Below are 26097 nucleotides of genomic sequence, written 5' to 3'. Positions count from 1 at the left end.
AAATGAAATCATATTGCATGTGCAACACAGACTACTGGCTAATCTTGGGGATACCAGTGGTATCAACATCTAATTTGCAAATTTGGGTTTTTAATTGAGCCTTTTCAGAACTTTGCCATAATGTAGTCAAAGCCATCCTTGGGAAATCCAGGCTGATGTGCTTATTCTTCCCAGAAACCTTAGTGTTGCTGTCCTCAAGAGAGACCCTATTGGCATCTGCTAAGACCTCCTGCTGCTCAAATTGTTGTTCTAAAATTTGAGTGTTTTGATTTAGTTGGAGAATTGCCTGTTCTCCTCTCTACACACACACACACACACACACACACACACACACCACATTTTTTTTTCTTTTGAGAATTGTGTATGTGTTTTGTCTTTTTGTGGGGGAGGGGGACTCTGAATATCACCAGTTTCTGTGACTATTTTGTGGTTGCTAAAATAGTTTTTGAATCAGTTATCTACAGTAAAATGACAGTTATAAATTCAATTAGAATTACTAGTTTTCTCAACTTAACATGTGATTTGGTAGACCTTTAGGCTCAACTTGGAATGGAGCTGTACAAGTCTTATTATTATTGAAACTTATTAGATAGCCTGAAGGGAATACAATTTGCATTTGCAGGCAAAATATACTTGGCTTTCGGGTCTTCTGAAAAAAACTGAATGGTGTGCATTGTGCACTTGTACGTGTTAAACTGGTACTAAGACTTACTAAAAAATGATGTTTTTTATCATTTAACGGTTTCAAAATGTCTCATAGGAAGTGGTTTGTAACTAAATTGGTGAATATGGTGTTGGCATAACTGACTAAAGGATGTTTTTAATTACATAAGTCAATTCTGAACAAAAAAACCAGTTACTGTTTATAGGGTACAAGGTACTCTACCATCCCTATTATATCAAACAGCCATCTTAAGTAAAAGTTCATTACTTTCTTGATCTAGCACTGACACTTATTTTTCCCCTCTGACATGAAGTGTTGAAGACCAAATGGAGCAATCATCACGCTACTTCTGGGATCTGCTAGAAGGCAGTGAAAAAACAGTAGCTGGGACAACTTGTGAGTAGCCTTTAGATATTTTTGCATCTAACGTCTACCGTTGGGATTAGAACATTTATTCCAGTTCAGAAACATACTTATATTGTTCCTTCCATTGCTCAAAAGAATTATTTTCTAGGTCAGTAACTGCTGTTGCCTGGTTAGGGCAACATAAATGCAGATGGTTTATAACTGTTTAGAGATCCCCAGCATGGCCTGTAGTTCCCCACTGCACATTTAGGGCAATATCCAATATGGCATGAAGAAACATGACAGAACCTCCTCTTCCTTTCCTCTCCCTGCACCCACAATCTGCTCCAGAAGACTCCCAACTCTCCAGAACAGACCTTGAGTGTGTGCAAGGAATGCAAAGAGGAAGTACTGCTAGATGCATTGTGCTCAGTCTGTTATCATGGGTGGGAAGTCATTTTGCTTAATAAGCAAGCCACAATATTATGTAGATGTACTGTACATGGGATTACAACAGGTGAGTTCCCACAGCTGCAGGAACCATGTTTTATCTTGGTATATAATTAAGGTAGACCAGCACATTTATGGGTGTGACTCCAGGAGATTTGCTGGATAGGGAAATTGGTCTTTTAACCAATTGTGAGTTCAGCATCCCTGTGTTTAAGGTATATATTCTTCAGAGTATATCTCAGGATAACTTCCCAAGGCTGCATTATTATTATTTTAAATCTATGAGGATATGACAGTCTTTTACCAATAAGCAAATTAGTTCTTGAAATCAAGGGTGTTCTGTGGATGTTCTCAGTGTTCACAACTGTAAATTTTTTTGGTCTTTTGGTTAACTGAAATCCCTGAATTACATTGCTCTTTCAAACATCCTCTTAAGTATTTACTTAAAAACATTTTCAAGAATATATTGTGCCAAGAAAAAAGTTTTATCTTAAGATGAGATGGTCTCATATCCCAAAACTGAAAACTCATTTTGTGATCTTTTAATCTGCTTAACATTCAACTCTCTGTCCTCTAGATAAATACCTGAAGGATTTGTTATCTAAACTGTTAAATTCTGGTTATTTTGAAAAAACTCCTGCTCCTTCCAACATACCAGTAAAAGAGGAATCAAAAGAACTGTCTACAAGACCTGAGTTGTGTGAAGAAATGCAAAGACCCGAAAGAACAAGACAACCCTCAAATTCAGAGCATGTCAGTGAATCAGGTAATATATTTGTAGAAATCTTAAATTCTTAACTGCTGATGCAGTACTTCAGATACATGTCTTAAATTTTCGTGTCAATTTATATAGCTTAAATTTTTAGCTAAATAAGTTATGTATATTCTGCTCTTCACCTTATTTAGGCTTTATTGGTGGTTAAAATCAATTGTACCACAATAATAAAACAATCCTAGCTGTTTGGGATTAATTTTAAACTTTCCTACTTAATGTATTTAGTAAGAAATACAGAAGAAGTTGTATGACTTCTTACTATAATACTGGACATTAGCAAATTCTCAAAGAGGTGGTTGCTAGACTAGCCTGAAATGTAAGTCATTTTGTTTGGTCCCCTGCCCCCTGCAAAAGTGAATGTGCTATGGATGCTTAGAGAAGTAAACTGTTTTCTATCATTTGGCTTTGTGAGAACTTGAATCTAAGTTATGCAATCCTTCTTCCTAGCACCTCAAATGGAGCACATTCAGTCTGAGATACAGCCTCAAGAGGTAAGTTAAATCATATGCTACAGTGGAAGAAATTAGTGTTAAACTGCAGAATAGCTTGCTATATCAGTGCAGTGATGCTAGAACTAAAAACTGGAGATAATACAGGAATCTCTTCAGAAAGCTCCACTTGAAGAAATTTGTAGCAAGGCTCCAGCAAAGGCAATTGCCAAATGGGAGTCCATAAATCCTTTGACTTTGAGACAGGGTGCAGTGAGGTAGAATTAACAATCAGCTGCCTGTTTAGCTTTGAGGGTTTATGGGCATAGTCTCTAGCACAATGTGGATTTTCTGTGCTATCACTGTGGTTTTTTGAACCAAGCCATCTACCTTGCTGTGGTCTTAAACCAGGCATATTTCTCTCTTTCAAGAATCCTGGATATAAACTAGCCAGGAAGCTGCAGCAGATGTTCACAACAAGAGAACCATATAATGAGTATTCAGGATGGCGCAGTAGCATTTTGTAAATCTGAAAGCAAGTGTTTTGTCTTTGTCTGAAGATCTCGACATTTATTTATTAAATTTATATACTGCCCTTCATCATAAGATCTTAGGGCGGTTCACTGTCACACAGATTTACAAACATTTTTGGAAAATGTACAATTCAACCCTGTTGGGTGACTCTTGTACAACAACTTTCTGGCATGATTTCATTTTAATTGTGCTAGCAATAAGATGAGTACTGGTAAAATGCTAAGTTTCTTTGGTTTGTATAGTTTCTTAATAGGCACTATTTGTCTGAAGCTGACTCCCCTATCAAGAAGCCTGAGGAATCCAAACCTTGGGAAGTGGAACATGTTAAAACAAATGAACCTCCAAAGTCCTGGGAAATGCTTGTTGACATGGAAGAGCAGGAGCAGAAGCAGAAACAAGATTATGTCAAAACTCTGGAATCTGTAAGGCAGCAGGGAAAGAAACTGGAACTTTCAAAGCCTTGGGAAGCTCATCTTAAGGAAGGTGATGATGATCACAAGGAGGAAGTTCTGAAGCCATGGGTAACTCAGGTTAGAGAACAGCGGGCCTCCCCTAAACACTGGATGAGCAAAGCTAAGGAAGAGCAGGAACAAAAGCCACAATGTCCAAAAACATGGGTTGCTCAAATAAGAGTGGAAAAACCGGAACCTGCGAAGCTTTGGAGTGCATGTGTTGGAGAGGAGGAGCAAAAGAAACACGAACCTGCAAAGCAATGGGTAGCACACATCAAGCAAGAGAGGGAACAAAAAACCCAACCCCCAAAGGTTTGGGAAACATCTGAGGGACCACGGCAAGCACTTCAGAAGCCATTACAGAACCCTCCAAAAATATGGGGAGCTGGAAATCTTACCTCAAAGGAACAATCTGGGCCAAAGAAGCCCGATTTGGGACCCAGTGAAGTGAGTTGGTATAAACAATAGTATTGTCTGTACAATATTTTTATATTAAAACTACAGTTTAGGGTGGTGATGTATCTAAAAGTTCAAAGTTTGGGCTTTGTCAATGACCAGCTTATTTTTTGCCACAGTAGTCTAACTCTACATGAAACAGTGTTCTCAGCAAATATTTGGACATGGAAATAAACTAAACCTAAAGGGGTGTAAATAGTTTGCTGTTCAGTGAATTTTTGCCAAGTTCATATTTGGAATGGCAAGGGGGAGAGAACTTAGCATTGCTGATCGCAAACCTTGAAGATTCTAGATGTTCAAAAATGGGGAGTAATATATAATAGAGGAATAGAGCAGGGAGGAATATAGACATAGACCTCCAAGTTTAAATCAGTTTTGCATTTCTATAATAAAATGAGGGAAGGATAATGAATCTGGAAGGCTTGTTTTAACCTACATGACAGGGTTGTTAGAATTAAAGGAGAAGGTGAGGGTAGCCAATGGGTCTCAACCCCTTGGTGAGTTAGGGACTTCCCTGCATGCAAAGACAGTCTCTGCAGATTGAACAAAGAAGACTAATAGTGGGTCCAACAGTCAAAGTGGTTTCTGCTGTAGAGAGAAGTGCGTGGCAGATAGGGTTCACCAACCTTATCAATCAGCTGAGATCCTTCTGTATGACTGATTTCTACTTAAACAATCAATTTGTCAAAACATATTTCTAAATGCTTTTTAATATAGAAATGAGAGCTCAGACTGAAGTTTGATTCTGACATGAAACAAGTGGTTACAGTAAAATGCCATTAGGTAATGGGGCTTTCAAAAGTTAGCTAATCTGATACTTTGTGTATAACACTGAGTCTGTGGTGTACAGTGGTGCCCCGCAAGACGAATGCCTCGCAAGACGGAAAACTCGCTAGACGAAAGAGTTTTCCGTTTTGGAGGTGCTTCGCAAAACTAATTTCCTATGGGCTTGCTTCGCAAGATGAAAATGTCTTGTGAGTTCCTGCAGGTTTTTTTTCCTTCCCCCCCCCTTTTTCTAAGCCGCTAAAAGCCGCTAAACCGCTAATAGCGCTAATCCGCTAAGCCGTCAATGGGCTTGCTTCGCAAGACGAAAAGACTCGCGGAACGGATTCTTTTCGTCTCGCAAGGCACCACTGTATTTATGTAAAAGGTGTACATTGCTAAGTCATATTATAATAAATCTAATACATGGAATTCTTATTTTACATAGGATGAAAAGACAGATGGAGTGAATGAAGGAGGCATTGATGCTACGTCTGTTGGGGAACCTTGTAAACTACCTAGGAGCTTTGAAAACAGCCTTCAGGTTTGCTTTCTTGGTCATACTGATAATAGGAAATGCTTCAAAATGCTTAAACTTAGAATCCTGAGAACAGCTGGAATACTTCCTGTGTGAAGTATCCACTTTGAATCTTTCCAGGGAAAGGAGAATTTAAAACCAAAGAAAAACTGTTCAAGTTGTTACATAGGGCCATGGCTCAGTGGTAGAGCATCTGCTTTGCATGCAGGAGGCCACAGGTTCAATTCCTGGCACCTCCAGGTTGGACTGGGAAAAGACCCTTGTCTGAATTCCTGGTGAGCTGCTGCCAGTCAGTGCAGACAGTACTGAGCTAGACAGACCAGTGGTCTGCCCTCTGTAAGGCAGCTTCCTAAGTTGAGTGTCTCAGGAATCAATTCATAGCCTTAGTAGTAGATCAATGTTTAAAATTCTAATTTTAATATCAGGAAGAGATCTACTTCAGGAAAGGTATGAATGGACCTCCTGTTAAAATAGTAACTTGAAAAGGAGCTCATATTCTGAAAATGCCACTTTCAGGACTTGGTTCTAGGCTCCTCCCTTTTATTTGACTTGAAATTGTGTACCTGCAGCACAGCCCCATGTGTTTATTTCGAAGTAGCTCCTACTTTGTTCACTGAGGGCTTTCTTCATTGTAACAATGTTTAGAATTTAAGCCTTAAGTAAAATGTAAGATGTACATTGGGAGAATATTATTGATTGGCGGGGTAACCACCATGGCGCTCTCCAGATGTTGTAGACTACAGCTTGCATTGCTCTTGACCTCTGGCCCTGTTGGCTGATGGGAGTTGGATTACAACAACTAGAAGGTACCATGTTGGCTACTCGTGTTTTGCAAGTTGACTTAAGCACCAACAAAGCCCCACAAATAACCCAGAGATGCATTTTAAATAAAAGGACACATTCTACTTATGTAAAAAACACGCAGATTTCTGGACCGTCCGTGGGCTGGATTTAGAAGGCGATTGGGCTGGATCCGGCCCCCGGACCTTAGTTTGCCTATCCATACTTTAACCTATACAATAGCATACTGGAAAAAGCACTCTGGGAATCTTGGCTACTCTGAATAGTTCAACTAACATTTTCCTCAGCGATTTTTATTATTATTATTTTATTAGGCACCTAAACCTGTTCATCAACCAGTTGCAGAGTTTTCCTCTACTAGTCTTCCAAAGGATCCAATATTAAGAAGGGAAAGACTACAAGACCTGATGACTCAAATACAAGGGACCTATAATTTCATGCAAGTAAGTTGTCCTGGATTACATGGAGTTTGGGGGAGTATGATAGGTACCTAACAGATGGTGAGCGCAAGGAAAAAATGAAAAGGAGGGCATCAGTTGGTGTTAAGTCTCAGATATTTTAATGGCACATGTTTTCAATTGCTGAAGGCAATTTTCAGAGGTTAAAATGCACTACAAAACATGTAAACTTTTATTCATCTCTGAATAGATTCTTGTTTTTTTCAAGAGTGTAAGACTTGTAACTTTTTTGTTTTTAAGGAGTCTTTACTGGATTTTGATAAACCTTCACAACGTGCCATTTGTTCATCACAAGCACCTTCAGTTGATTCCACAGGTAATCATAATTGTGGTTAATGGTGAACAAGGAAGACTCTATTTTGTTTCATGTTCTAGGAATCTCATCACTTTCATAAAGCAGAAAAGACTGGCATAGCAACAAATTATTAAATTATGTGACAAAGATGTTTGATAGGTGAGATTAATACTTCATGGTATATCTTAGAAGTATTGTATGCAAACTTTAATTTAAATTCAATTTTTGTTGTTGTTACAACCATTATGGTCACTTCAACCACCACCAGAAATAGACACACTATACAGATTGTACAGAGATATACTGTTAAAAAAGAGATAAACTTTAATTGAATTCATTATTTTCTTAAAGCCTCTATTTCTATTAAGCAGTAAATTGTGAAACACATTTTCTTAAATTACATTGCATCCAAAATTTTGCTTGATACTGGAGCAGAACTTACCGTATTTTTCGCCCTATAGGACGCATTGGCCCATAGGACGCACCTAGATTTTTTGGGGGGGAAATAAAGGGAAAAAAATTATTTTCCCCCCCAGCTGCAGATATCTGCCCGAAGCGTGGGGCGCTCTGCTTCAGCACGCCCCGTGCTCCGTGCAACAGGCTGCTATCCGCAGCTTAGGGAGCCCTGCGGGAACTCCCGCGGGCTCCCCAGGCTTGCTGATAGCTTTCTGAAGCCTGGAGAGCGAGAGGGGTCAGTGCGCACCGACCCCTCTCGCTCTCCACGCTTCAGCGAAAGCCTGCATTCGCCCCATAGGACGCACACAGATTTCCCCTTCATTTTTCGAGGGGAAAAAGTGCGTCCTATAGGGCGAAAAATACGGTAATTCTTCCTGTTAGAAATTTCTTCAAAAGTTTTATCTTTGGATTTCAATTTTTAAAACTTTGAAACTTGGTCCTTGATCTTGACACAAATAGTCACTAAATGAGAACTAATTCTCTTAAATGTAAAACCTCAAGTGAGATTTTGTTACATACTGGATGGTTAGAGAGTATATGGGAAATTGTATTGTCTGAGCATCCAACTTACCACTGCAGATATTTTGAAATAGTATAGTTTCTATTTACAACTTTAATAACCAACAATAATGTATTGTACAAAACTCCAATGACTCATACATCACTATAGAGGGAGTATTTACCTCCCTTCCTCCCAGCGGACTCTTTGGTTGGCCTAGACATGTCTCGGACTGTCCCCTTTCTCAGCTGATGTTTTGTTGTTGTTGATGGCTTGTGATTTGATTTCATTCAGATGTCAACTCTGGACAGTTGCTCCATATTTATTACTTAATATAAAGATGAACATAATGTAAACAACCTCTGTACTCCACTCAGTCACAGTTATTATGGTTTTTATTTTATTTTGATTTGTACATCTTGCTAACTCTTTACAACTCCATTTTCAAGTATCAGTAAACATACATATATATTTAAATAAAACCTTATATGTTAGCATTGTCTTAATAGATTATCTAGCATCAGGCATACAATGTTATGGTGGTAGTTCAAATATGATATTTGAAGAGCAGTTTCATGTGTAGAAAGGGCATAACCAAATGTTCCCATATTTTGTAGCACCTAATGAACAACTTTCAAGCCAAAATGATTTCCCTGAGGAACCGGTTCAGGTAAGAGTGATAAGCCATTTGTCACAATGCATGTCAAACATGCATTGATTATTTGGAATGTATTTTTGTATCTTGACTGCATAAACTGCCTTGAGCAGGCATCCCCATCTGGAGGCCCTCCAGATGTTTTGGACTAAAATTCCCATCATCCCTGGCCACTGATCCTGTTAGCTAGGGATCATGGGAGTTGTAGTCCAGTAACAGCTGGAGGGCCGCAGGTTGGGGATGCCTGGCCTTGAGTAACCTTCTAAATGTGGCTTGCCATTTTGGCTTCTCCCCACCACATACCAATCCATTTACGACAAAAATCTTCTCCAGATTGAGACCTTGACACTTAGTGACTGATCCATTGAGCAGGCTAACTTGTCTCCTTCTTCCAGAACATGCCTGTTTCTTAAGTCCGAATTCTGATATAGCTTAAAAAACAGAAGAATCTCCGCTCATGGTGACTGCGTTGGAGAGTTTCCAATGCTACGCACTCAGCGACCCCTCCCCCTGTATTCCGTAGGAGTGGGAGGCAGGTACTGGATGATCTGCGAGTGAGAGCTCTCTCCCTCCTACCCAAGGGGGGGGGGGTTTGCAAGGATAATTACTCTCAAATTATCCTTAATTGGCTGCATGCCCCGGGTCTGCTATTGTGGGAACAGCTGTTTACCATGGCAGGAAAAACCGGAAGCCCTAAATAATATTTTCAAGAATTTTTTCAAACTATATATGAAGTCTACCGTACATTACAGTATATATTACATTGTATATCCCTCTATTGACAGGTTGCTGCTTCTCCCATAGCCTTGCACGGCTCAATCACCTCCTTAACTTCTGACAATACACTGTCTGAATCAGAAACTGAACTTGCGACACCACAGGTTACTGATTGTTCTTTAGAGTCTGCCCTTGATCCTGATTAACATGTTGCCCTCTAATGAGGAGGTGCCTATTTCTGACCTTCCTTCGTTTGGTATTTCTGAAAAATGGGGCAGGCACACATTGGGAGCATCTTATGCCAGGTGATACTGAATGTGACAGGTTGGTGTGCAGCAAATGCTGGTGTGCCTTTGAGAAAAGCCCCTACTGGGAGAAGGCATATCAAACAAAGCCGACTCTCCCCCCCCCCCCGCTGTTGTACTCTTAAGGAGGAGCAAAGCAAGGTCTTGAGTAGTATGAACCAACATGCCGTTTGTTCACATTAAGGCATAGTTTAAAGCTAACAGTGGTTTTATGTGATGTGTGAACCAGGCTTGGAATTTACCCTTATGTATCCCTATAACAGAGTTTTTACATTTACAAGATAACATTTCAGTAAATTGAAATTCTGATAATATAAACTTGAACAGTTTTCAGTAAGGCAAATTATTCAATGAAACTGAGCTGACCACCCTGTCTGTCTATCAAAAAATAGGTGGGTTGGCCCTGGGACTCTTTGAAGCATTCTTCCCAAATAAATATATTTGCTTAATTATAATATAGTTAGATATAGCTTGGAAATTAAATGATTGTAGTAGCTGAAGATGTAGCTTGATCTTGCAAGTGGTACTTTACCAATTAAGATACAGCTCTAGTTGTGTTATACTACAAGGGAAACTGAAAACCAGAATATGTCAATTTACAGTGCTAAAGCTGCTGATAGCTATTGAATAAGGAAGTGACTATTATCATTTTTTGCACACTATATGAATACTTAACAGCTTGCTTGTAGTTGGAACAAAAGGGAATTCACTTCTAGTGAATTTGCGCTAACTTCGTTCCTCTTAGGTGATATTTGGTGGGGAAGGAAATTAAGTGAAATACAAAAGTTATTTGATGCATGCAGTATTGACTGAGAAGGAAATGTATTTTTGCCAGTTGGTCATTATGGTGGAATGATGTAAGGGTTGCAGCCTTGGATTCATTTCAGAGTTTACCTAACTTCAATATTGATATCTAGGCATGTAGTAAGAGGATATGCTTTCTGTAATAACTCAGGCCCAGCATCTTCCAAAATACCATATGTAAACACTTTCTTGCAAACATTTTTCCCCCATTTTAAGTAACTAATAACTATCTGGTTATGTCTCTAGACATCTGTTACAAATTCTCAAGAGTCTGAGAACTTCAGTCCACCTCAGTCCTTTTATCAGATAAGCAAAGAGATTGCTGAAGTATTAAAGCCTAAAAAATCTGAAATTTCTCAGGTGAGTTTGACACATACTGTAAGAATTTGACTGATAAAAAAGTGTGCCGTTATTGCAGGGGTGGTAAATATTGTTCCCTTGATATGTTGGCCCCAGCTGGCATGGCTGGTCAAGGATGATGAGAGTTGTAGTCCAACATCAACTGGAGGGGGACCATGTTTGCTATCCCTTTGTTATATAATGTTGATCTCTGAAAATGAAAACTAGTAAGTTTTAAAATGCGATTTCATTGCCATAAGGATCTCCATCATGTTAAACTTCTGTATGTAAATGTTTGAAGTGGTAACACATCTAGCTCAAACATGTTTGACCTAGTCAGCAGAGACTAATGGAAATCCCAAATGCACAGCAAGAACAAATGAAGTAGAAGCTATTCTGTTCTTTGACATGCCCAACCATTGGCTTGCAAGAACCTGCTGGTGTTTTGACAGCATAGGGTTTAATAGTGTAAATGGCTTTCCCATTGGCATGACAATAGAATATTACTATTTTTTCCTTCAAGGTTCCTATTCCTCTTTCAAGTGAATCACAGACATCATTGACTCCATCAAGAACTACCATGTCACCAGTACCCCAAGAGAAGGGTTTCCAGTCTCCTTCCCCAAGTAGTAGCGTTAGCATGAAAGCACCTCCCTTTCAGGCTGTGCAGATTGTAAGTACGTTGGCTGTCTAGGTGAATGCAATTAGATGGGAGGGCAAAAGCTAGACATAAAGAAGGAGGAGCTAAATCCAGGGTCTCCTCAGAAACAGCAGAGCACCCTGTATAATAGAGGATACGTGTTTAGTAGGAACTATTATTTTTAAGCAGATGCAGATGTATTTACTACAAGTTTACAAGAGAAGCATTCCCTGAAGGGATCCCTTTATTTTTTTGCATGCTTACAGCTGCATTTAGACCTAATAATACAATTGCTGTTTTACAGTTCCTACTTGAAGTTTTGCAGCTTTGAGACTAGAACCCCTGTGAATAAGGAGTACCAATCTTAATACTTAGTTGAAATTAATTTCAAATTCCTGGTAGAATGTGATATGGCCATGGCACCGGACCCCCCCACTCCAGCGTAAATGGAAAATACTTAAATTTCTACTCTGTGTAGACTACACAGCACAAGATGGGGTAGACTTGATAATGCATGTGGCCTATAGAAACACTGTAAAAATAGCCCTTTTTTGCATAATTGTGTGTTGTGTTGCAGGTGTTCAAAGTGAACGCGCCTTTACCACCTCGCAGGGAGCGGGATATAAAAGAGAACTCTTTGCATCCTACAGGATATAATCAGAATTTTTGTACAGCAAGTACACAGACTCCACCCCAGTGTAAACCACAGTCTACTCAAAATGTTGAACAAACTGCTTTTTCTCAAGATGCTTTGCCAAATGGTAAGGAAAACCTCAGTGCAAGAATGGTAATGGGGACATCAGAGTACAACTTGATTGATTCCTCAGCAATGGGGGTGCCTTACAATATTTAACCCAAATGATTTCAAGGCACTCTGCTTGTGGCTATAAAAGCAGAAGTAGAAAAGGAGTGAAGAGTGATGACTTGGCAGTATCCAACTGCCCATCTCCAAGGAAACATGAACTTATCTGACACGTAGTGAAAAAATTGTGGCTGGGCTGGGACTGTTTCTTTAACAAAACCCTACGGAGGATAAAGCCATCAATAGCCACAATGGTTGTTTCCTGCCCCCACTGTCATAGCATGCCTCTGAATACCAGAGTAGTTGCTGGAAATCTCAGGTGGAGAGAGCACTATTATTCACATGCCCTGCTAGGACAATAGGTAGGCATCTAGTTGGCCACTGTGGGAACAGAATGTTGAACCAAAAGGGCCTTTGGCCTGATTCAGCAGCGATCTTATATCCTTAAATCTTCCTGGGCCAGGTGAAGATTTTCTTAGGCTTTCAACTTTTGTTGCTCTTTAACTTTGGCTACTTATGTTTTCTACTGCAATCTGTCCTGTATTTGAGGGGTGGAGTATAGATTTAAATTCTAAAAATAAGTCCTAATTATTGATGTGACAGCCTTTGATGAAGTAAAGCATTGTTGGAAATAACTGCATTAACTACTTGTTATGATAAACATGATTAGATTTTCAAGGAGGCAGGTGGATAACTTATCTGTAAAACTTTTACTTTGTTAAAGCTCTAGAAATGGTTTGGTTAATTGTAACTGCCAGTAATAGGGGAGATGATTCTAGCTGTTCAAAATAAAGACTTGCAAACTATCTTGAAAGTCTTTAGCTGCTAAAGGTTGGGTGAAGCAATAAGGGAGACTCCTCCTGCTTTTAGGCTGAAAATTATAAGGCTATTTTTAAAGTACCTGGTTGAGGGAGCTGTTCCTGTAAGCAATGGTATTCTCGCCTTTTATGCAGCACAGACGACCACTTTCCCTAGACCACCTCAACCTTTTGTCACAAGCCGTGGATCGGTCAGAGGCACCGTTCGAGGTGGAAGGTCAGCAACCAATTCATATCGCTCTCCTGGTGGCTATAAAGGTATGTATGGTTTCTGTGGAAATACTTACCAATGGATATATCTTAACATTGTACAAGTAGAATATAGTTGGCCAATACAAAAAACCACATAGTAAAGGGCAACATTCAAACTGCTGAACTTTAAAACCTTATTTGCTCATGGTTGTTGTTTTTTAATAGTAAGACACATTGGGTTGGATCAAAGCTGTGTCAGCAGTTGGTTGCTTGAACCAACAGGGTTTCCCAGGCTCTCCTCTGCTGTAATGCCGTGTCCCCTGAAGTCTCTCAGTTGGGACCTTTCATTAAAGTGTGGCTGCAGCACAGAGGCTGAGGTTAGAATGGAGTCAGATGCTAAAATTGGTAAGCGCACCATGCACAAATAGAAGGAGGGAAGTCCCATTTCATGAGCAGCCATCTGCCTGTGCAGCTGTGCATCAAACCCTTTTGTGGTTCTCTGTTGTAAGCTGCTTGATAGCTTAAGGTTGAAAAGGCAGGCACTCAACGGGCAACTTTCAAGTGCCTAAATAAGATATCTATGAAGTTGATCCATTACTTTAAGCAAAAGCAGGGGGTTGTTTTTTAAGCTGTTTTTTTTTTTTAAGAATTTTATTTCTTTGAGAAGAATTGTTTATTGCATATGTAACAATATAACTCCATACATATAAACCACAATGTTAGTCTTGGTTTTTTAAGTGACTTTCACCAAATAGTAGTAGCATGTGAAAAGGAAGAAACTTAAGCCAAAAGATCAAATGCAGCATTTGCTGTCCATATCTAGTTGGATTTTGACCTCAACAAGAAACACTCATGTATTTGGTTGGTGGTAATTCCGAGATGCTATTTGGTATTGCAAACTAGGTGAATATCAATTTAAGTGTTAATGACCCTAAATAACTTTGGTTGTAAGCATTTGCTCTTTTACCTGAAAATGCTGGCTGCCAAAGTGAGTCATGAACTCCTTAATTTTCTAACACAGGAAGAGTTCTCTAACACTGTAATTACTGGATAAACTTCTTAGTTACTCTTTACCCATAAAACAAAGTTATGTCCTAAGAGTCAGAATCTCTCAGTACTCAGCAACGTACTGGGTATTTGACCTGCCCCTAGGAGGGAACTACAAGAGTTCTCCAATGCGTTCCCGGGAGACACGGAGATCAGTCTGTCAAATCATTCTAGTTCTTAAAGCAAATGATTTCATATTTTGTTCAGCAGGTTTTGAAGTTTACAGAGGATCACCTTCTGTTCCTAATGGCCTTTATAGCCAAATGCACCTTCCTGGCAGAGATTATCCTTCAGTGCAGTATCCTCACAGGGTAATTATTTTGGAAGACTTTTGGCTTTGCGAAAGTATACATGACCCTTGGTGGTGGTGTCCTGCTCAGGAATAAAGAACAAGTACTTATTTGCACATAGTCAGGTTAATGGTGCTTTGCAAATTTGACTTACCAGACTGAGAGGAGTATTGTAATGTATCATTTAGTAGGGACTAATTTTAATTGAAATGCCATCTAGAAAGGGCAGTGTTCATGCTTCCCATCCTAACTCTGAGAACATGACTTACGTTTATATCTCTCAAGTTTATTGGGTTAATGCAGGCATTGCCAGACTTGGCCCTCCAGATGTTTTAGGACTACAACTCACAAAATCCCTGGCTAACAGGACCAGTGGTCAGGGATGATGGGAATTGTAGTCCCAAAGCAGCTGGAGAGCCAAGTTAATGTGTGTGTCATGGAGCTATCTTTCTGAGTTCCCAGTATGCTGATGGATAGCTACAATGGTATTACAACTTGCTCCACTTTCAAGGAATATACACTCATATCAATTTAATAAAGCACATTCAGTCAGCTGCAGTGATACTGGAGCAAGGATTGGCCATGAGAGGTGTCCAAGTGGATTATGATCCCCTCCTACTGCTTTGAAGGCAGGAAAGATTTGATCATATTCTTTCCCCAGGAGTCCTCTCCCAATACTACTCAGGAGTGGGTGCTCCTGGAGCACTGCTCCTGACTGGAGCTATCCTCCCAAAGGATGGAGATGCATAGTTGAGGTGTGCATCAAAGTGCCATGCAGTCACACCAGCCTAAAACATATACCTGAGGCCACTGGTTTCCCCACCTGGAGGTATCCACTGGGGCATCAGTGCGCTATAAAAACTGCCTTTTGAGCTCCCCTGGTCAGTCAATTAGTGTGCTTTTTCTCACGGCCATCACAACAGTGTGGAGAATCTTGGAACTCAGTGCTGTTGCCAGCAATGACCACCGGTGTGTGTTCCAATATGCAGTATTCTGGACTGACCTGACCTTCATTCCTAAGGGCAGCTTGTCTTTCCATGGAGCACAGTAAACGGTTCTCCTCATCCAACCCTTAAACCATCACACCTCTCTGAGTGGACCTGGCAGAAGCTGAATGTCTGGGTCCTCAAGATCAACATTCCCACACAATTGCCTTTACACAAAACAGTATCTTATGTCCTTCTGCCTAACTATAGTAGCGAAAAAACTTTAATTCAATCCTAGTGGATAAGGACTTGCATTCTGTATTCTAGGAGTCATTACACCTGCCAACACCATGACACACTACACATTGGCAGCCTTGTCTATAAATGCACCAGATTTGCCATGTTAACTAGGCCACATTTCATACACCATTGCAATTTGGACATACATGCTTCAGAATATATTTTTTTACCTTCTAGCTATCTTTTTTTCCTTGAAAGTTCAGCTTTGGAAACCAGTAGGTCCAGGCCACACTGCTTTATTCTTTTCCTCCTCTTCTTCGTTCTTCAGTCTCTCACGCTGTCTCATATTACAAAGTTGTTTCGGCATCACCTCTGCCTTGGAACAGAACCACACCAGTAGAGAAAGGGGGGAAATCTGATCATGTTTCCTTCCTTCTGAGCAATAGGAGGAATCATAACCCACTTGGACATCTCCCACACCCAATAAGAAGTAGCATTCATGGCGTGTACTGCACCAACATTCTAATTTAAAAGTATAGGTGCTTAATATGCATCCTGTTGATGCTGGTAGAAATTTAGTATGTTGGTTGGACTAACTACTTCTGATGTCTACTAAGCAGCAATAAACTTCAGTGCTGGTACAGTGGTACCTCAGTTTTCGAATGTCTCAGAAGTCAAATGTTTTGGTTTTCAAATGCCGAAAACCCGAAAGTAACTGCTTTGGTTTTCAAATGCTTTTTGGAAGTCGAACATGTCACACAGCTTCCATATTGAGTTTTCCTGAAGTAAATGCTTTAGTTTTTGAATGTTTCGGAACTCAAACGGTCTTATGGAACGGATTACGTTCGAAACCGAGGTACCACTGTGTAGCAATTTTCTTTTCTCCCTCCCCTTCCCCATGAAGTAGATGTTATAGGGCTGTAAATATTGTCTGGAGGTGCTTGACTAAACAGGAACAAATATTTGTGTTCTCCTAGGATTTGAATTACCAGCAGAACTATAAGCGAGGCGGTATTAGTAGTGGCCGGGCAACCTCAAGAGGTAAGTTTACTTCAGACATTGCTTAAAATGCAGTTCTGTCCTAGATAATATGTAATACCTGAAATTAAACAACACAGGGCTGCATACAATAGTGATTGGATAATCGGATGTTCTTTCACCGCATATGTTTTTTGGCTGGAATCAACTGTCTTATGCACCATGTGAGCTCCATTTCTGCTCACAAGATGCTTCTAATTCTTTCTGGCCCAGGAACATGATTTGTAGAGCTATTAAAAATTGATGATGGGGAAGGGGAGAGTTGTCATTTCGGTTGAGTTCTGAGCCTGCTCTCCTTGATGGAGGAGAGATGATCATATCTAATCTCTTCAATCATTTGCCCAAAGCAAGGATGATCAGTCAAATATCCCGGCTTTCTAGCAGATGCTGGGTTTGTTCTTGTCTTATTTTTATTTAATACTTGGCTTTTAACTGTGAAAGGTTTTCTCAGCTGTGGTACTTTCACCATGAGAAATCTCCCTCTGCCTTCTCTGGTGGATGGGGAGTTGCCCACCACTCAGTGTCCTGTTCCATCTGTAAAGGAAACTTTATGGAAAGGCAGTGTTCTTGCTCTGCCTTCTCCATACCTCAGAGTCATATGAGCAAAAAGAACTAGAAAATATTCTCTAGAGCAGGGGTAGTCAGCCTTTATATATCTACCACCCACTAATGCATCTTTCTTGATGGTAAAATTTCCTTACCGTCCACCAGTGCTCGATGGAAGGAGGATTCAGTTTGTGCCGTTGAATCCCCTACCGCCCACCTAGAATCCTGACACACCCACTAGTGGGCGGTAGGGACCAGGTTGTCAACCTCTGCTTGAGAGAATCCAAGACTAGCTTAATTAACAGCTCAGAGCAACCATTTCACTGTAACTATTGTCTCAAGCCAGTAGTAAGTCCACTTTATACACAGGTGTTTTAAAGTAGGCCTATTGGTTTGTTCAGATTATCAAGGAGAAGTACTGAAGTTGCTCCTCCAGTCTAGCCATATTAGCAGCTTGGTGCAGAGTTTATAAAATCCTTAAAGCTTCTGTATTTTAGGTTACAGACAAGAAAACAGACAGGAAGAGAATTGCTCATCAGGTAGAGCTCGAGGTAGAACTCGTGTTAGAGAATACTTCAGAAGAAGGGAATTGAGGAAAACTGAGAGAAATGGGAAGGAAGCAGAGTCTGAAAGCAGTCTTGTGGCCACGAGGATGCATCAGTTCAGTTAGTGTTGATTAACAGTTCAGTTGATATTGGTAACTTGGTTTTCTATACTAAATAAACACACATTTATAAGATATGTCCTTTCTTGGTAGTAAGAATATTGCACCTTCCAAAATGTGTTTTCTGTTAACTAGATATTTAAGTATTTGTCTTGATTTCCAAGGTGAGCATGTAGCCACTGCTTATTCACCATAAACATAATAGTAGAACTATTGCATTGTCATCTTAACCTCTGCTACTCTTTCTGGGTGAAGAGAAGCTTGAATCAATTCAACGCTAAGCTTGCTGTGGAAGTGCACTTGTTACATATCTGACACACACATTGTTTTCAGAGTAAGGAGGTGGGAACGCTGTTTGAGTTAAGAGGAAATCTGGACTTGCAGCGTGCTGATAGACTGGCCCTTGTGTTTGCCATGAAGCAGCTCTGCTTTTTTCAGAGCACAGCACCAACTGCTGTCAGTCAGGGAGCCACTGTGTGTTTTGGAGGTTATCTTGCCATTAGTGGAGAAGATTTTTAAAAGACTGAACAGATACTGGAGCAGATAAGCATGGGGTAGGGAGAATGAATAAAGCACAGCAACCAAAGCATAGCTGGCCTGCAGCAGCATGAGGAACACACTCAATCCAGAGGCTGTATATTTGTTGGTTGAGTAAAGCTGGAGTTGCTTTGCAGCTGAGAAACCCACACCCAAGCCTCTCTAACATTGTATTCATCTCCACACTCACTTTGAAGAGAAATGATTAAAAACTTGTAAGAACTAGGTACAAGTCAAACTGGGATCTGTCTACTCACTAATACACAAGGTCTTTTTTAACGACTGCTTGAAACATGCAAGCTTGAACAAACGAGTGCTAGAAATACTGAATTTAAGGTTACGTCAGAACTAACCATTGCTCATAATCTTCAACAGCAGGATGGAGCGATTCTTCTCAGGTGAGCAGCCCAGAACGTGACAGTGAGACTTTTGACAGTGGGGACTCTGGGCAGGGTGACTCACGCAGCATTACTCCTGTTGATATGCCAGTGATGAGCCAAGCAACCACCTTTGTACCTGTGCACATCTATGCCTTCCCACAGCAAGTCAGAGCTGCCTTTTCGGCTAGTAGAACTTCTAACTTTACTCCTGGAACTCTAGACCAACCTATTACATTTGACTCCCTGTTACACAATCTTGGTGAAGCCTTTAATATCCATCTTGGTAGGTTTAGTTGTCCTGTGAATGGTACTTATGTGTTCCTCTTCAATATGTTGAAGTTGGCTGTGAATGTTCCACTGTATGTGAACCTGATGAAAAATGAAGAGATTCTAGTATCTGCATATGCCAATGATGGTGCTCCAGATCATGAGACTGCTAGTAATCATGCAGTCCTCCAGCTTTTTCAGGGAGACCAGATTTGGTTACGCCTCCATAGAGGAGCTATTTATGGAAGTAGTTGGAAGTACTCTACATTCTCAGGATTTGTGCTGTATCAAGACTGAATACTAATGTTTACAATAGATCTGCTCTAAACAATTTGGTGAAGGAAGGTGAAAACGGGGAAGACTCATTTTGCACTGCACATTAACTGCTTAAAACACACCCACATAATTCTGAAATGGGATATGGTGAACTGTCTTGCTATGAGATGGAGTTGGGTCAGCACAAATATGGCACTTTATCAGTTTTGATGTAGCCTTGATAGTAAAGCTGTGAATGTATGTTTGCTTTTCTCCCTGAACTGTAATTATCAGCTTACTACACTGCTCAAAATTTGCCTCAAGTCTAGGCTATTCACAATGCCTTGTGCCTCAATAAAAAAAATATGCCTTAGTATCAATGTCTGTACTGCTGGGTGCACATGATCTCCTTTATAAGGTACCACATTCTATGGTAGAGTATATGCGTTGCATGCAGGAGATCCCAGACTCAGTCCTCATAACTCTCACCTAAAAGGATGCAGCTGCTGCTTGTCAAAGTAGACTTCTAAAACTAGATGACCAGTCAAGGGTCCAACTCGGTATAAGGCAGCTTCATATGTTCTTACTTTCCCTTATAAAAATATGCAATCTAAGACTTGGAGTAGACCCACTGAAATGAATGCCCTTGACTGAATTGGGTCCATTAATTTAAAAGGGTCAGCTCTAAGTAGAAATTGGTTGGATACAATCCAAAGCAAGAAGTTGGGAGATGACTTTCAAAGTTACCTTTCCCCATTACTTTATTGAGTTTATACAGCTGTAGTCAGCTTGTGCTATTGTGAATGTAAGACATGGGTAAGCTTCAAAGTTATTGTCATTCTTTCTTGCAGTGTGTGTGTGTGTGTGTGTGTGTGAGAGAGAGAGAGAGAGAGAGAGAGAGAGAGAGAGAGAACACTCCACATCTACTGGGAAATGTAATAGTAAATGTAATCCCAAAAATATTTCAAGTGATATTTTACTAGTCCTAATTGTTTTCTGGCAGTTCCTTGTCCTACTGATAATGCTGCCTCCTAGATACCTACCAGTGCTGCTACTTGGAAAGAAGTCCTATATCTGGGGCAACACTCTAAACCAGTTCTCATTTTTTCTTGCTGCTATTTAACTAATTGAAAATTCCTCAGGTCAATGTCTACATTGATTACTTTTTGCACACATGGATGTATGGGCCTCTGTAGTACTTTAGTCCTTTGCTGAAACACTTGTTAAAATTAAGAGCTGCTGCTAGCACTTAGTTGCATCTGACATGTTAGCAAGAATACTGTTTTCAACAGCAAGAGCTGGATATGCCAGTATAGCTGCCCACGGTGCACACATGGGGGGGGGGGGGCGCATAGAATCTGACTTGCATCTTAAAGGAATAAAACCTTTACCTGCTACTTCTGCCGCCCATGAAGCAGTCTTCAGAACTGCTCTGTTGTATCAGTGTTTAGCTTCTCACTAACACAAAAACTAGCTCATGCATAGCCTTTTAAATAGGTTTAATTAAGTGACACTTATGGTAGTGTCTTCCTTTGCTCACTTGAAACAAAGTTCTGCCCTTTTAAGACTTTTGGTGTAGGATGCCCTACATTCATTTTTCTGGAGCTGATTGTGTGGCTGTATACTGGCGATTGTCCCAACCACTCGTTTCATAGCATAAAAGGCAAGGTTTTCATCTATAAGACTTAAATCTTGCAAGCTTTCCAATGCTGCATATGTGAATATTGGTACAAAGAGCTAAGCTGAGCCTTAAAACACCCTTAATGTTTTCATCAATACCAAAGTTGCTATAGCTTTTAATGCATCCTAAAACTAATTGTTTCCTATCAGCTGTTTCAGGTGATGAACTCTTAACTTGAGTTCAAACTATCTGAAGTAAGCGTCACACACATGTGGTTAGGCTTCTTGCCCTAATATTGGGCAAGAGAGGGGAAGTGTTCAAACTGTTCAAATAGTATTTGTTGTTTAGACTATTTTTCAACCACATTTCTTGAAGCAGTATGCAAATTAGGCAGATTATATTGCTAATACCTTGGGGTACATTCTAGATCAGGGCAGCTCAACTTTCCATAGCAAGTGGGCCATAAGAGTACTTCAAGATGGAGCCCACAGGCCACACACTGCCTTGTGTGTGTGCACACAAGGAAGCAAGGCCAAAATATGGGACATACATCACAGCTGGGTTCTAGAGCCCTCCACCTCCTTCCTAAAGCTGGGAAAATACTAATTAAGCTTTGGGAAGGGTATGCAGGGGCTGCAGGTGAGGGGAGCATCAAATGTTGCCGAGGACTCTCAGAAAAGGCCTTGGTAGCCGCATGTAGCCCTTAAGCCACACATTGGACTAGACAGTTATACCCCCCCCCAAAAAAGCCCACCTTGCAAGGTTCTACATCAGGCATCCCCAACCTTTGGCCCTCCAGATGTTTTGGACTACACTTCCCATCATCCCTGACCACTGGTCCTGTTAGCTAGGGATCATGGGAGTTGTAGACCAAAACATCTGGAGGGCTGCAGATGTTCTACAGGAATGCCTGTTCGACATTCAAAGTACATAGAATTGGATTTGTAACTAAAGTAAAAAGTGAATTGAAGGATTGCTTTGTATAAACAAAGGTTTTTCAGATGTCAGAGTGGAATATTAAAACTGGCCAATGGGATGGAAGCTTTAGTGCAGTTGGAGCTCCGCTTGGATAGTTTGCAAGTAAGCATATGGAACTTTGTACTTCAGTCTGCTTTGTGGGTGGGTATCAAGGGACGTGGGTGGCGCTGTGGTCTAAACCACTGAGCCTAGGACTTGCCAATTGGAAGGTTGGCGGTTCGAATCCCCGCGATGGGGTGTGCTTCCTTTGCTCGGTCCCAGCTCCTGCCAACCTATCAGTTCGAAAGCATGTTAGAGTGCAAGTAGATAAATAGGTACTGCTCTGGCGGGAAAGTAAACTGTGTTTCCATGTGCTGCTCTGGTTTTGCCAGAAGTGGCTTAGTCATGCTGGCCACATGACCCGGAAAAAGAGTCTGCGGACAAACGTTGGCTCCCTCAGCCAGTAAGGCCCAGAGTCATTCGCGACTGGACTTAACTGTCAGGGGTCCTTTACCTTTAACTTTATCAAGGATTAACGGGGCCATAAGCGATTTTATTGTCCCAGGGTGTGAAATGAAATTGATTTTAGACTTATATCTGCACATTTGTCTTGGAATATGTGTGCATTGCACTGCCATGCAACATTAGCTGCAGATATTTTGTATATGGTTTCTTAACCAGTTTATCATGTGGAGGCACACGCTGAATTGAGCTATTTCCAGTCTCCATAGGCAAGGTTATTCAAATATATTTCAGGTTCCACTCCTGCTTGCTCTCCCACTGTAAGTCTTCTACAGTGACCCTGTGTGTTCATTTGATCTTCAGATTCAGACGGGGCAGTTTGCTACTTCCCTCCCTTACTTTCCCAAAGGTAGATGGAGGGAATCTGCTTCCAACCTGTACAGTTACTGCAAATTTATCCTCACAACAGCACTTCTGATTTAAGAGAGCTTCCTTGTACAGGGACAACTTGGAGGGGGGGAGGAAACCTGGCCAGTCTCAGCTGCAAAAAGGGGACTGCAGCTCCCATGTTGTTCTGGGAGTGTTGCCTTTTACTTGACAGCTAATAAGCTCCCTCTCCCTAAGGCAGGGAGAGGGACCCTGTGGCCTTAGAGGTGGTGGACTGCAATGCCTATCACTCATTGCCGAAGCACAGCTGAGGAGGGTAGACATTTTGGAACTATGCAAAGCCAACAAACAGGCAGTGCATCTGAAACTCATTTGCACAGCTTTGCTTACAGTAACCCACACTCAGATTCACTCCATTCTCCCAAAGAGAATGGACATTGATGGTTAGTTCTTTCACCCTGATTTTAAATTTTATTTATACTTTTCAGATATATGCATTTCACTGATTTTACAATCATTTTGACATTTTAAAACTTGACTTCCTTCCCCTTCTCTGCGGTTCCTTAAATTTATTTTTAATATCTTCTGCATATCCAAACTTACTCATTTATTTATCTTCTTTTAATATATACTCTTGCGTAGCTGCAGGTTATTACAGTAATCCTGCCAGTGTTTTTATCTGTTAACAATTTATCTGTAAATATTCAATAAACCATTTCCATTCTTTTATAAAAAGTTTGTTACCTTGATTTCTTATTCTTCCAGTAAGTTTCACCATTTTTGCATGTTCCGTAAGTTTTTGTATCCATTCTTCCTTTGCTGGGACTACTACTTTCCATTTTTGGGCAAGTAACATTCTCACCTGATGGTAAATTCTAACATTTCCTTCCTTTGTGCACTCTTTTGTAACTCTTTTTTCTATGCCCCCTCTTCCTACCCCACTGAACACCTTCATTGGGTCAGGGTGGAATTCCTTATAGTTAGCATTCTGTTCTTATTATGCCTCTTAAGCTCATTCTAGTTTTTCTATAATGTAAAGCCCCAGCTTTCACATTTCCTTGCATATGAGGCACTACTGAATACAGCAAAAAGAGATAAGGGATGGGTCCTTATCTTTACACATATTCCACATTTTATGATGGGGATGACCAGTACACATGTGAAAGATTTTTTATAATGATCAGGTTACCTGAACGAATTTAGCATTAACTAGGAAGAGGACCTTTTTTGCAGTGGCACCCACTCCATGGAATGGCCTCCCCATAGAAAAAGGCATGATTCAAACAGTGGTGTAATTCTGGTGCATGCTGAAAACTTTTGTTTCACCATATTTTTTGCTGGCTTCTGATGCCATTATGTGAAAAGGGTGTTAAATGCAGTATTCACTATAGAACAAAATTCTATAGTGCATTCAAAACTGCATTCAAAAAAATGGTAAAGTCATGGAGCAAGGGAAAGTTGTGAAGTGACGACACATCCTGCAACCTACAAATAAACAAGGAATCAAACAAGCCAAGACAGCACATAAAAAATTGTAAAGCATTAGACATAAAAAACTTCCCTATACAGGGCTGCCTTCAGATGTCTTCTAAAAGTCAGATAGTTGTTTGTTTCCTTGACATTTGATGGGAGGGCGTTCCACAGAGTGGGTGCCACTACCTAGAAGGCCCTCGGTTCTCTGTAACCTCACTTCTCGTACTAAGGGAACCCCCACAAGGCCCTTGGAGCTGGACCTCAGTGTCTGGGCGCATTTATAAATTTTAAGTTTATTTTTGTACATTGTTTTAATTGTTTGTTTTCCTTCTGGGACCATTCCCCCAAGTGTGTTTTATAAGCTGGTCTCTGACCGTAATAAATTATCTATCTCTAATAATATATATTTTTTTTAAAAAGCTAGTGTGCATTTGCATTTTTAGTAGTAGCTGTGTTGAAGAGCAAACACTATACCCAATATTCATATCCTCTGCTACACTTTCATTGTTGAGATTCCTGCATTGCAAGGGATTGGAATACTAGATGTCCCTTGAGATTCCAACTCTACAATTCTATGATTAATTGGCTCACACATACCGCACTATGTGAACTCCTGGATCTGAAATGGACTATGCTATGCTTGCACTGTCACCAAAGCTGCTGGGGACTGCTTCATATACAGTTAAGAAATCCTTACCTGCCACTCAAAGTGTATATGCCCCTTATTCATACATAAAACAAGCAGAGTGCTTCTCTTGCCAGAATAAATTTTATCTAATGTGTGTCAATATTGTAGTGATGAGTACAAGATTTCTAGGTGGACTTCTTCTGGACCAATGTTGTAGTACTCGGCATACACACAAAATCTTTTGAAGTACATTTTTATCACAAAGAATCCTGTAGCTATGTGAGGGGGAAATTACAGTTCCCAGTATTTTTTTTGGCAGGGGATGACGACAATGGGTGGGGCTTTGTACACACCCCTTTAAATGTTTGGCGGGTCAGACCAAACAAGCAGTAGCATCACGTTTCCCCCCACAGACTGTAGCAAAAAAGAAATATTCTGGGTAAAAAGCAGGCTTGTGCGACCTTGGAAACCAACAAATTAAGGTGCTATTTATAACTTTTTTTTTTTTTACTATAGCAGCCTAATGTACTCATATTACTTTGTAAGATAACATGGACTGATTACCTCCCCCACCCTCAGTATTTGTAAGCTTCCATTATTATTATTATTAATTGAATTTATATACCGCTCTATACCTGGAGGTCTCAGGGCGGTTTCCCCCTCAAAGCTGCTCGCAACTGAAGATCATAGAATGGGGTATGACATATTAGAAGCTGCAAGTTGCAGGTTTTGTTTTTGGGAGGGTGGCTGGGCGGGCATTGCCCAAACCCCCAGCGGGGTTGGCAGAAAGGCGAAACGCTGGGAGGAATCCCTAAGCACGAACGTAAGAGCCTTCGCCTTTTTGAGCATCCACGTTGCGCAGGAGGTCTCTTGTCACACCCCTTTAAAACCCACGTCAAGTTCAACCTGTGAGGACCAGCTTGCTCCCTCTAGCTAGTACCCAAAAGTAAGGAAGGGCCTCTGCCGATTTTAGCCTGGGACTGAGGGAATCGCAGCCCAAATCAGCTGCCGGGCTGCGCGCCACTCCCCTGTCCAGCAGGTGAGAAACTTTCGGAGAGCTGAAGCGCCACAACCTGCCGGGCCAATGGATCCTCCAGCGAAGTCCCAGCAACAGGTCCTCGTCGCATCGGCCTCCCTGCTTTCCCATATCAGCTGGAAGCCAACGAGGGAAAGGAAGGAGAGAAGGCCCCGTTT

General features: G+C 40.7%; 1 protein-coding gene and 1 long non-coding RNA gene across 3 annotated transcripts in view; one reads left to right on the top strand and one right to left on the bottom strand.

The window, feature by feature from the left end:
• CAPRIN2 (caprin family member 2) overlaps positions 1 to 19751 on the top strand; it is a 26298-nt gene extending 6547 nt beyond the window's left edge. Inside the window, 17 exon segments of the mRNA XM_081878792.1 lie at positions 978 to 1060; positions 2037 to 2225; positions 2682 to 2725; positions 3439 to 4095; positions 5315 to 5410; positions 6520 to 6648; positions 6904 to 6979; positions 8531 to 8583; positions 9354 to 9449; positions 10641 to 10754; positions 11257 to 11406; positions 11951 to 12134; positions 13129 to 13251; positions 14440 to 14543; positions 16666 to 16729; positions 17770 to 17937; positions 18852 to 19751. Of these exon segments, the coding sequence (XP_081734918.1) occupies positions 978 to 1060; positions 2037 to 2225; positions 2682 to 2725; positions 3439 to 4095; positions 5315 to 5410; positions 6520 to 6648; positions 6904 to 6979; positions 8531 to 8583; positions 9354 to 9449; positions 10641 to 10754; positions 11257 to 11406; positions 11951 to 12134; positions 13129 to 13251; positions 14440 to 14543; positions 16666 to 16729; positions 17770 to 17937; positions 18852 to 19417 (2896 nt within the window). The 3' untranslated portion in view covers positions 19418 to 19751.
• On the bottom strand, positions 13269 to 26097 carry LOC309351404. 2 transcript variants are annotated; one of them, XR_014160831.1, is made up of 3 exons: positions 25977 to 26097; positions 15919 to 16064; positions 13269 to 13543 (listed from the first exon to the last, which is right to left on the bottom strand). It is a non-coding gene; the product is annotated as an uncharacterized lncRNA (long non-coding RNA). The 2 variants fall into 2 exon arrangements; XR_014160832.1 differs by lacking the exon at positions 25977 to 26097 and adding an exon at positions 18827 to 18902.

Source organism: Podarcis erhardii, assembly GCF_964252035.2.
Source record: "Podarcis erhardii genome assembly, chromosome: 10".
Classification (NCBI taxonomy): Eukaryota; Metazoa; Chordata; class Lepidosauria; order Squamata; family Lacertidae; genus Podarcis; species Podarcis erhardii.
Note: the sequence above shows the minus strand (reverse complement) of the source record. Positions and strands in the feature narration are given on the sequence as shown.